This window comes from Oncorhynchus masou, unplaced genomic scaffold, assembly GCF_036934945.1.
Source record: "Oncorhynchus masou masou isolate Uvic2021 unplaced genomic scaffold, UVic_Omas_1.1 unplaced_scaffold_8737, whole genome shotgun sequence".
Classification (NCBI taxonomy): domain Eukaryota; kingdom Metazoa; phylum Chordata; class Actinopteri; order Salmoniformes; family Salmonidae; genus Oncorhynchus; species Oncorhynchus masou.
The window spans coordinates 1-11,942 of record NW_027015200.1 but is presented as its reverse complement, the minus strand read 5'-3'; the positions used below and the strand labels follow the sequence as shown (position 1 = coordinate 11,942).

General features: G+C 46.0%; 1 protein-coding gene and 2 pseudogenes across 1 annotated transcript; 2 read left to right on the top strand and 1 right to left on the bottom strand.

Annotated features, from left to right (window-relative positions):
- The first annotated feature begins 2,638 nt into the window (after positions 1-2,638).
- On the top strand, positions 2,639-4,274 carry LOC135537935 (histone-arginine methyltransferase CARM1-like). Its single transcript, XM_064963945.1, has 4 exons — positions 2,639-2,693; positions 3,091-3,168; positions 3,284-3,352; positions 3,620-4,274. Exons 1-4 carry the CDS (start codon positions 2,669-2,671, stop codon positions 3,820-3,822), a joined length of 375 nt encoding a protein of 124 aa, XP_064820017.1. The 5' UTR covers positions 2,639-2,668; the 3' UTR covers positions 3,823-4,274.
- Positions 4,275-6,034: 1,760 nt separating this feature from the next.
- Positions 6,035-9,533, bottom strand: LOC135537938 (protein YIPF1-like; annotated as a pseudogene).
- An 809-nt stretch (positions 9,534-10,342) lies between these two features.
- On the top strand, positions 10,343-11,935 carry LOC135537936 (mitochondrial import inner membrane translocase subunit Tim29-like; annotated as a pseudogene).
- Positions 11,936-11,942: the final 7 nt, after the last annotated feature.

The following is an 11,942-nucleotide window of genomic DNA, read 5'->3' as shown; positions in this document are numbered from 1 at the left end:
CCTAATGTGTCATGGACCAATGGACTCACACTAGCAGGACAATGACTGCTGGACACATAATGAGATGGCTGGACAAGAATCTCTGAAAGGACATATTTATTGGATGTTGACAAGATGGTATGTGTGTATAAGAGTACCTTCTGCACTGTTTAACGTGTTATATAGCGCCCAAGCCTATTAACACTCTGGACTATAGCTACACATGCCATGATGTTAAAGGGTCTCCTTTATAGAATATATTACTGTTAACAGTTTATTAATGATACTTATTTGGTATGTAGTGCTCTATACTGAGATATGATAATTGATGCCATGGTCAGCAACCGAGATTCTCTAAACAGCCACTACAAACTTGAAATAACTTGATATTCTCTGGCCCTTTTGAATTAGTTTTAGCCAGTAGTTCTGAAAGTAGAGCTCACGAGCTAAAAGTGGTCCCCGGAAATGGCGTACTACGTCACATGTGCACCAGTTTTCAGACCCTTTGCTATGAGACTCGAAATTGAGCTCCGATGCATCCTGTTTCCATTGATCATCCTTGAGCTGTTACTACAACTTGATTGGAGTCCACCTGTGGTAAATTCAATTGATTGGACATGATTTGGAATGGCACACCTGTCTATATAAGATCCCACAGTTGACAGTGCATGTCAAAGCAAAAACCAAGCAATGAGTTTGAAGGAATTGTCCGTAGAGCTCCGAGACAGGATAGTGTCGAGGCACATTTCTGCACCATTGAAGGTCCCCAAAAACACAGTGGCCTCCATCATTCTTAAATTGGAAGAAGTTTGGAACCACCAAGACTCTTACTGAAGCTGGCCTCCCGGCCAAGCTGAGCAATCGGGGGAGAAGGGCCTTGGTCAGGGAGGTGACCAAGAACCAAGGTGGTCACTCTGACAGAGCTCCAGAGTTCATCTGTGGCGATGGGAGAACCTTCCAGAAGGACAACCATCTCTGCAACACTCCACCAATCAGGCCTTAATGGTTGTGGCCAGATGGAAGCCACTCCTCATTAAAATGCACATGACAGCCTGCTTGGAGTTTGCCAAAAGGCACCTAAAAGACTCAGACCATGAGAAACAATATTCTCTGGTCTGATGAAACCAAGATTGAACTCTTTGGTCCGAATGCCAAGTGTCACATCTGGAGGAAACCTGGCAGTTTTAAGAAAATACCAATAAAAAAGTATGACATAAGAATAACTTAAAATTAAAGAGCAGCAGTAAATAACAATGGCTATATACAGAGGTTACTGGCACAGAGTCAATGTGTGGGGGCACCAGTGTCAAGGTAATTGAGGTAATATGTACATATAGGTAGAGTTATTAAAGTGACTATGCATAGATAATAACAGAGATTAGCAGCAATGTAGGGGGGGGCAAATAGTCTGGGTAGCCATTTGATTAGCTGTTCAGGAGTCTTATGGCTTGGGGGTAGAAGCTGTTTCGGAGCCTCTTGGACCTAGACTTGGCGCTTCGGTACCGCTTGCCGTGCGGTAGCCGAGAGAACAGTCTGACTAGGGTGGCAGGAGTCTTTGACAATTTTTAGGGCCTTCTTCTGACACAGCCTGGTATAGAGATCCTGGATGGCAGGAAGCTTGGCACCAGTGATGTACTGGGCCGTACGCACTACCCTCTGTAATGCCTTGCGGTCTTAGGCCAAGTAGTTGCCATACCAGGCAGTGATGCAACCCGTCAGGATGCTCTCGATGATGCAGCTTGTAGAACCTTTTGAGGATCTGAGGACCCATGACAAATCTTTTCAGCCTCCTGAGAGGGAATAGGTTTTGTCGTGCCCTCTTCACGACTTCCTTGGTGTGCTTGGACCATGTTAGTTTGTTGGTGATGTGGATGCCAAGGAACATGAAGCTCTCAACCTGCTCCACTACAGCCCCGTCGATGAGAATGGGGGTGTGCTCAGTCCTCCTTTTCCTGTAGTCCACAATCCTCTCCTTTGTCTTGATCACATTGAGGGAGAGGTTGTTCTCCTTGCACCGCATGGTCAGGTCTCTGACCTCCTTATAGGCTGTCTCAACGTTGTCGGCTATAATTGGCTAGGCTATAATTGCTGCCAAAGGTGCTTCAACAAAGTACTTAGTAAAGGATTTGAATACTTATGTAAATATCATATTTCAATTTTTCTTTTATAATATAAATCAGGAAAAATGTCTAACTTGTTTTTGCTTTGTCATTATGAGGTATTGTGTTTAGATTTTTTATCTATAACAAAATGTGGAAAACGTCAAGGGGTCTGAATACCTTCCGAAAGCACTGTATATATGTGTATTACAGATGTGTGCTTGCTGAATCTGTGCTTCTCTGTCTGTCTGTGTTAATCGATCCACCTCCCTTCTCACCTCCTCCTATACCAATCCCTGGCTCTCTTCCCTCCTCACAGACAAAGCTACGACATCAGTATTGTCGCCCAAGTGGACCAGACAGGCTCCAAGTCCAGCAACCTCCTGGACTTGAAGGGCCCCTTTTTCAGGTGAGTTGGTCTGTTCCTTTGCCCTCGGCCTGTGCCATTCAGGATAACGAGAGGGAGCTCCCTCTCATGACGTGTATGTGTGTGTTTTTGTAGGTACACAGGCAGCACCCCCACACCCCTCCTGGAATTCGCACTACACCTCCCCCTCTGAGACCATGTGGAACACTGGGGGGCCTACAGCATGAGCCAGGGCATGGCTGTGTCAGGTAAATACACACACATAGAGGACACTGGTAGAGGACACACACTGCATGAGGCAGAACAATGCTGTGTCAGGTAAACACACAGACGATACAAACAATCTGACCCATGATAGCATCATCAGGCAAAAGCATCCATACAGCATCACCACCAAATGTCTTACTAAACTGTAGGGATATCACAGAATAGATCAGGCCAACAGAGCAGCTGATAGAAGGACGGGATGCATGCTCTCTCTGAGGGAAAGCGATTGTGTGAGAGAGAAAGGATGCTTATGCTTCTGTTGTGCTTTTCTCCATTTCGCTCCCTTTCTCCCCCATCTCTCTCGTTCTCTCTCCTCCCCATCTCACTCTCTTCCCTGTATCACCCTTTCATCTCTCTCTCTATCTCTCTCTCTCTCAGGGATGCCTACAGCCTATGACCTCAGTACAGTCATGGGCAGCGGCTCGACGGTGTCCCACAACAACCTCATCCCCCTCGGTAGGATACTATGGACTGATGGACTGACTGACAGACAAGCACAGACAGTGTGACTGACTGTGTGTTTGTGTGTGCATTAATACGGTCTCACTATTTCCTCTGTTCCCGCCCTCAGTGAACACAGGGATAGTGAATCACACCCACTCCAGGATGGGCTCCATCATGAGCACCGGAATCGTCCAGGGTACGTCTCTTTATACACTATACAAGGGTTTCCTAAACTCGGTCCTGATTTAAATAATGAACTCCTCATCGAGCTTTGATTATTTGTAGTGCTAGGGCAAAACCAAAACGTGCACCTGGGGGGTCGTCAAGTTCCCTAAACGCCTATCATTTGTGTAAATGGGGGGTGGATTCTGAAGTGTGTGACATAGTTGGCCCACAACCACTCAAGGGAAGGTGATAACACTCTTTACCACTCTCTCCTTCCCATTTTCTCCCCCACACTCAGGAGCTTCTACTGGCCAATCAGGTCCTAGCAGCAGCAGCAGCTCTAACCAGCAGCAGCAGCATTATCCCGTCACCAACCAGTTCACCATGGGGGGACCCGCCATCTCCATGGCCTCTCCCATAGCCATCCTAGCAACACCATGCATTATGGGAGTTAAGACCTCGTCACCCTTCACCTCCGAACCCCTGCATGACCTCTACTAGCCCCTCCCCCTGACCGACCACAGCCAGAACCAGAATACCAAAACCAGTGCTGTCGTGTTGTCCCTTCAGCACCTTCCTTTCTCCTTTACTGTCCATCTCTCTATCACTGGAGTTATTCTCATATCCGTCCCTCCCCGCCGCTCTCTCCGCTTTGAGAGCTGTTCCCCATCTCCCCCTCTCATCATCGTGCAGCAGCTATGATATCACCAGTCCAGCCAGAGGGTGGCAGCACCTCTACGTTCAACTGACAGACTGATCAGCACAAAGAATTGGCAGTTTTTCTGAATGGAGAGCTGAACTGAACTTTGTTTGACTGGACCTTTTTATGCTTTACAGACACATGTACACCTACACATACACATTGAACACAGAGACTTTTGCTGCAAAGAATAACTCAATGCACACCTGTACAGCAGGTATCATCTCCTTTATCCGGGTTCCCTCCCTCCCTCTCCCCCTTTTGGACATTTCGCCTCCCTTGTGCCAGTGTGATGCCCCACCCTTCCTCCTCCTCCACCAAACACAAACCCAACCCCATCCACTGCAGCCCGTCGCTATCCCACCTCCCCCTTATCGCTGGATTGGATGTCCCCCACTACAGATCTGCACTGAAAGGACAGGGGCTTTCCTGTACAGTAGAACACTATGAACACCCCTCACTGATGCCATTTTGTTTTCATATTGAGGCACTTCTCCACCTGCCTGTAGAGCCTCTCTCCCTTAAGCGGCCCCATTCAGAGCGATAGCTAGCTCCCCCAAAGGTGTTTGTCTGGTCATCCATAGTGGTAGTCTTTAGCCCAGTAGACCTAGGCTATCTCCAAAGACACCCTATTCCATATACAGTGCTCTACTTTTGACTAGAGCCACATGGACAAATTAAGTGCACTGTATAGGGACTAGGGTGTCATTTGAGAGGCAGCCTAGATGTCAGTGTGTAGGAGAACGCTGTAGAACGTGATCTTGAAAAACACCAACTCTGGAACTCTTGTTAGAACCTCACCTCCGATTGAGGTATGTTGTCCAAAGCCAATGAGCTTCGAGGACACAGCAGCAGACCCGGCCCCCACTCCCCTTCATAGCCAATCAGGATTGCAGTGAGCCGATGGTATTGGTGGAAGCAGGATGAACCCACAAAGACAGACTGGACCAAGGACACTGATGTTGGCCGTTGGAGCAGCTGAATCCTAGTTTACATTCTTCCCGGTTTCCTTTCCTTCATTTTGAGACTGCGTTGGGGAGTTCGGATAGAGGGAGTCACCTCTTTCCCTCCTCACTACCTACGATATATCTAAACCTCTCCTCCTCCTTTCCTGGGCAAGTCGATTGCCCAACCTTCAAACAAAGACTTAATGGACATGTATGCATTGCTTCCAGTCACAATTTGTGGGCTGAGTTTCATTTTTTTTTTTTTGATTTAGCAAGTTTTATGAAGAAAATGTCTTGCTAGTTTGTAGGGTTAACTTTTCAGTTGTCTTTATTTGTTTTATTTCTTTCACAGAAAAGCAACAAGTATAAAAGGAGTAAATTAAATGTTGGTGGAGAAGTCCCCAAAAAATCTTTGGATCAGGTCTTATAATTGATATTAGTTTGAATTTTAACACCAATGTTGTGATAGTTGCTAGCTTAGCATTCAAACACTTTTCTCTGGGACCTCAAGGGACATCTATTGATGGAAAGTGCATCAGGAAGACTCCTGTTTGTATTGCTTGAGGTAATAAATTGCCCCTGACAATTAGCCACAGATCTAGGATCGGATTTTCCAAACCAAAACCAGCAGTTAGGGATGACTAGTGAAATCTGATTTTATAACATCTTGAGCGTACATGGTCAGCAGACATTGATGTGCCCAAGGACTATAGCTGTAAATGTGTCCTCCAAGCGCACACACACAAAGCAACTACCTCAAATCTCAGGGATCATTGCTGAGCCTAGCCCCTGAGGTGTCTGGACAAACAAGAATCAATGTTTTCAAAGTACAGTAAGCTGAGGGCTGGAACAAATGCTGCATACCTGGGATCTCTATACTTCCTCATATGAAATGTAGATGGTGGATATTTTGCAGCCTTTGTCCCAGCCCAATACCTACCAACTAATTAAACTAATATTAATTTAAATCAGATGTGGTAGTGCTGGGCTGGAACAGAAGCCTGCCAAGACAGCACTCCAGGGCCAGCGTTAGACCCCTGCCCTCAACACCAAGAAGATGAAGCAATTGACTGGAATGACAGTTTAATCACAAACCCGGGAAGTGTGAACAAAGAATAAATAATTAAATACACTGACAAACCCTTTCCTTAATTTACAAGTCTATCTACAAAAAGAAAAGGTGGTGTGGATACATTAGTCAGCACAGTACTACACGTTCCAGGACAACCCTTTTCCATCTCGGAGGTATACAACCTCACCCGCAGAGGGCTGGCGTGGGTGTAGTAGGCCTTGGTTCCAGCCAAGCTGTAACATACCTGTTGATCCAACTCATCTGATGGTAGAATCAGGTGTTTTTGCTTGCTGGAACACAAGTATGCACCTTTATGGATAAGGTTGGCCACCCCTGTATTAGTACATTAAACATTCATACAGCATTTCCCTCCAATAGGTTCATCTCAAGATCAGACTGCAGCTGAGGATTTCAAGTCTAAAAATAATTCCTTTCCTTGTCTCCATCTGCACTGACAGAACTGAGCTGGTTAGAGCAGATCTCATGCTTCCTCCTTTCCTATGTTTTTTAGTGCAGATAAAATGAGATAAGAGGAAGTCTCGACTATTGAGGTGCACCCAACTTCTCCATGATAAATATTGATTTATTACAATATACAAGTGCAATCATTTCTGCAGCAGAAGCAAACATTTCCCCCCAATGCAATCCTCATAACCCATAATTTGTTTATACTCATAGGCCTCTATCCTTGTCCCTTTTTGTAATAACATTTGTAGTCAATTACACAGTACTTTAATGGGCTGCTGATCCAGTTAAGTCCATAATGTACTAGAGTAGGGTTAGCACATCCAGAACCTCCAATGTTATGGGTACCTTTCTGACCACTTGTCAGTCCTCTGTGGATCCTTATTATTGGTTAGAGCATCGGAGTATGCAGGAGCTACGTCCCCTTATCTGATCTGAAAGGACTGGATAATGTGTGACCCACTGAACTGAAAAAAAAAAACGTCCACACAGGTGCTGTAAACTGATTTCATCCAACATTTCCCTCTCGACTCTTATAGCCCTACTCACACGACAATGTAGTTAACGATTTCGCCATTGACTCATCTGTTTTGCAGTCAGCCAGCTAGCTACTCTTCCAATGCTCACAGAGTAGGTAACAAAAGCCTAAACCTTTTATCTAGTCCTTTCAGATTCCCCAGTGGTCTCAAACTTTGACACATCTCCTCCCTCATGTTCCTCTTGGTCAGTGGGTCTTGTTGGTCTATATTGCTGCTGTGTGGTTGGGTGCGAGTGTAGGAACTGGTGTGCGAGTCGCTGTCTGGAAGAAATACATCTGAAAGATGGCATAGAGGGACAGAGGAGACAGGTGTAAAGGGTTAGAAACTTAACGAAGAATGAGAGACTGAAGTAGGGTGTTGGAGATGAGACATGAAACATTTCCCCTGAGGCACATACAGCCGCGACATTCCCATTTAGATTATGATTAGGGCCTGGTTCAAACATTTTTTGTTTTAAGTGAAATGAGGAATAATTTCTATATAAAAATGTCAGACCATGATAACTGCCATTCTTCAAATTATTTGAACAGGGCCTAGGAGGATGGGGCTAGGTAACTATTGCCCATAGCACTCTTAGTGGGCTCTTACCTTGCAGCCAATTGATAGCAGCGCATGGAGAATGACGATTGTTGCCACAGTGGCAAAAGCAGTCACCTTGGTGTCATCGCGGACGACAGGCCAGAAGGTGAGCACCAGGACCGACCCAGAGATCACCATGGCGACCAGGATCAGGAGCCATTGGAGCCATTCGAATGGTAAGATCCACAACACCTGAGAGGGAGGTGATTGGTTTGTTAGAGAACAAAATGTTCGGATTGGGTCCCAATCAGATAGAAATACACTATAGAAAAGGGTCATATTCACTAGGCACAAAAACTAAAGAAAACTATGAAACCGTAAAGTGGGTACCACCTGAACTTCATTTTCCATTGCAAAACATTTAGCAAGGGGATTAATGTTTTGCTAGCTGAATTACAACCCAGACAATTACAAGTGTGTCTGCTGACTCACTGAGGTGGGGATGTAGATGAAGAGGGAGTAGCCATAGACACACACTGTCTCCAGGAAGGAGTAACCACTCTGCTGCCTCTCCTCCCTCCGCCTCCAGGTCAGGAAACCCCATACACCAGGGGCACCAGCCAGGCATACAGGAAGATCACTACTGCAGCTATCGTCCACTGAGGGGAGTGAGAAAAAGCAAGCAACATCACTGCTATTGCATGTAATATAACATGGTCTGGAAAAAGGCCTCTGTGCTGAAAAAGTAAAGAAAACAGTCAACAATCCCCTTTGTTTACATAGCAAATCTCATGAAACCATTGATAAGGAGCCAAGCCGTAACCCCAGGTACCATACCTCTGTGGAACTGGGGTCTGTAGTGGTAATCAGGGCTCCCAGAGATTTCAGGAAGGTGGACAGGTTACCACTGATGGCCAGAGAGAACACCAGCGTAACACAGATCAGAAGGGACCTGGACATACGGGAACCAGGAGGTAAGATTAGTCTGGGTAGAGGTGGTTCACATTACAACCTAAGATATGCAGAGTTTGGCAAACTGTCGTCAGTTTGCGGCAATAAAAGTTAACATTCTAAGGTCCATTCTAATTCAGATCTAACTATCTAGGAACAATTTATCTAGCTATAGTGGTGATTTGTGTCCCATTACCATATAATCCGGACTCGACTGGAGGGTATGTTTGATGAAGTTCCGTCCTGGTAAAGGCATCACCCGACCCTTGACCCTGTCCAGCACCTGCATCCCATGACAGGAAGTCAGTCAACCAATGGACATTGCACAGCAACTAACACCACTACATTTATGGTTTTCTATAAGGCAGATGTTAAAAACAGCAACATAGACCAGCCTCACAGTGCAGATTAAACTTATTTCAAGCATATTGTACCTGCATTGTATCCACATTGAAGAACGACTGGTAGTACTCAAGGTCCAGAAACCGCTAGTTTGTTTCTCCCTCTTAGAGCTGTAAACAGTAATGTCAATCAGTTATCCCCATATTGCTTGGTTTTTGGCTGTTTGTGCAAACATCATTACAAAGGCAACATTTCAGATTATCAATGGAGCGTGTGATTGACTCATTCATTGTCCTGACCTCTGAACTCTCCTCCTGTCCCTCCATCGGACATGTCCAGTTTGATGTCCCCTGATGGCTTTGGCCCCGGGGGCAGTCTGCTGGAGCCAGACACTACTGGTGGAGGCCCCAGGGTCTGCTAACAGCAGGTCAGTGGCCTCCTCAAGCTCTAGAGGAAGACAGAGGAGAGGTTAGAGTGAGGAATGAAGGAGGGACTGAGGAAGGAGGTGCAGGACAGTGGCAGTGGAAGATGTAGAGACAAGGAGAGAGGGGAAGAGTGAAGAGGTGAAGGGGATAAACAGAGGAGGAGGATGGGAGCCACTCCATGAGCCTCACCTTGGAACTTCAGATCATCTGGACTCGCCATGGTAACTCTGGAAAGATGACCACTTCATGCAAGACCTGGACGGAGATGAGAAATGTACTCAACTGTTGAGTCGGACGTATGGCAACAGTCTGTGTTCTTCTCCCAGATAAGGTAGCCTGCTAGCTTTTGCTACATATGGACAAGATGTTCTCTTTGTTGGCTGCCTTCTAAAGCATACGTAACAACATGTGTAGGCATGCGACATCGAATATGCAGGTGCAATTTTTTTTATCTGACAAATGACAGATTGTGTTGATCTGTTTGGCAGGCTAGCAGTCTGTGTCATGTTTATGCCTATAGTTTACTGTAACTCTAGCTAGTAGGTAGCGTCAGATTTATAGTCATACGTTGGCCGTCGTGATCCGAGACTTACCTGTTTGTCGCAGGAGGTTCTGTTGTGTTGTGTCCGCAATGCGAGCCAGTCAGCTATGTTAGCAGTGCTGGCACGACCACCTCGCTAGCCTGACAGCTGTCGAGCTAGCACTGTTGTCTCGCTTTATATCTCAATATCAACTCACCTAACAACAGCAGCACATAGTTAAATATTTTTTTAAACGTGTACTGCGTTGGTTGTCTGAATAAACTAGCTAGCTAATTGTGTTAATTTCAACTACGGTGCACTAAATTCACATTATCACTCGCCTGTTCCACGTCACCTTATGTACACAACGGATCCTGTGTTGGCTCAAGACGGATCATCGTGTTCACGTGACCAGGTACAGACGGAAGATAATGCGGTGCGCCAAATGTGTTTTCTTTGTTATATGGGTGTTACCCGAATGTAAAAAACGAAAAAACATTTGTACTTACATTATATTTATTAGTTTCTAATGATATTACAGGGATGTAATAACATTATTTTTAAGCAGAACTGGATATTTGTTTTTTTACGGGAAAAATAATAATAATACAACTTTTCACTGACATGCCATTTTGTCTCAATAAATAAAATAAAAACATCACATTGGATATTAATGTATTTTCCGGTCTTCTGTGTTTTTCCGATCCGAGACAGTCCGAATGTGAACTTCCGGAACGATCGGCTTCTGTCTGACGAACATGGCTGCCTCGTGGGTGCTTAGGAGATGGTGCTCCACCTCTGTAGCAGAAGCAGGAGCAGGACCCGTCAATGGCACCCGATGGGAGAGGTTGAAAAATAGCAAATTGGGTAAGAAATCGATCTATCTCTTGGTTGCCGTGTTAGCCCACCACGCCTTTACGAACCTGAACGAACGCATGATCTTTCTTGCTTAACTGTCTTGCCAAAGTCATTCATGAGGTTATCAGATTATGTGACATTAGCTTCAAACAAACTGTATCACGTTGTGGTTTTTACACAAGTTAGATTTGAAAATGTACTTCATACTCGTCTATGTAAAGGCATTGTTAGCTGTTGATCCTTTACAGTTGCCCCTGCTTGCAATCACAGGGTGGAGGAAGGCACGTGACTGAAGTTATTGCTGTGACCTCTCTCTGAGACAATCCCTGTCAGTTTGGAAATGCAATGCAATACAATACAGTGTTGGCACACAAAACATTATAATTGTGTGCATGCCTCACTACCATGTCTAGGGATATGCTGTCAGTCTGTTTTGCCTTTGTTTTAGTAAACCATCTATCTTATCTCGTGTGAATGCTGTCTGTCTTTTTCTCACAATTCTCTCCCCTCTCAATCAGGTGTGTGGTTTAGCGGCATGTCCAGAGACTACAAGGAGGCGTGTCGTGAGATTGTGGTAGGCGCGTGGGAGAGGCCAATCAAAGCTTCCATCTACCTGAGCCTTCTGGGTGGAGCCGGCACCTGCATCTACACAAACCCCGACGACGCCTCCTTCGAGACCACCGTCCTGGATACAGCCAATCAGCTCGGGCTCCTGACGCCGTGGATACGCAGTGGAACATCGGATGGGCACGTGCAGAAGCTGGCGAAGCTTCGTAACGAGGGAAGGTTACGTCACCTCAGCCTGGGAGTGGTCTCACTCACCTACTTCGCCGATTACAACCCGGACGCCAGTCTTTACGAGGCCCAGTGCTCCAACCTCTCTATCCCCTGGAGGGAGCTCCACACGCGGGTACTGGACGTTGGCTTCGCGGGCCGCTGGTGGATCCTGGACCATAAGATGAAGGACTATGATGTGAACGATGAAGAGTTCAAGCACCTGCCGCCTGCTATGGCCGCTACAGTGCCCCCTGGTGTCCAGGGGGTGGAGAATAATCGAGAGGCTGCACAAAGAGTCATGGATGCCTCTGAAGACGGAGGAGAATGAGGAGAAGGAAAAGGCACCGGCAGCCGTAGGGGAGGAGGGGGGCATTGTAGAACAGATAAATATGGACAGTTTAGATCTTGTAGAAACAATAAAAATAAAGACAGGCATTGTAGCTCAACCACAGGAGCAACCTGACCCAGAACCACAGGAGCTACCTGACCCAGAACCACAGGAGCT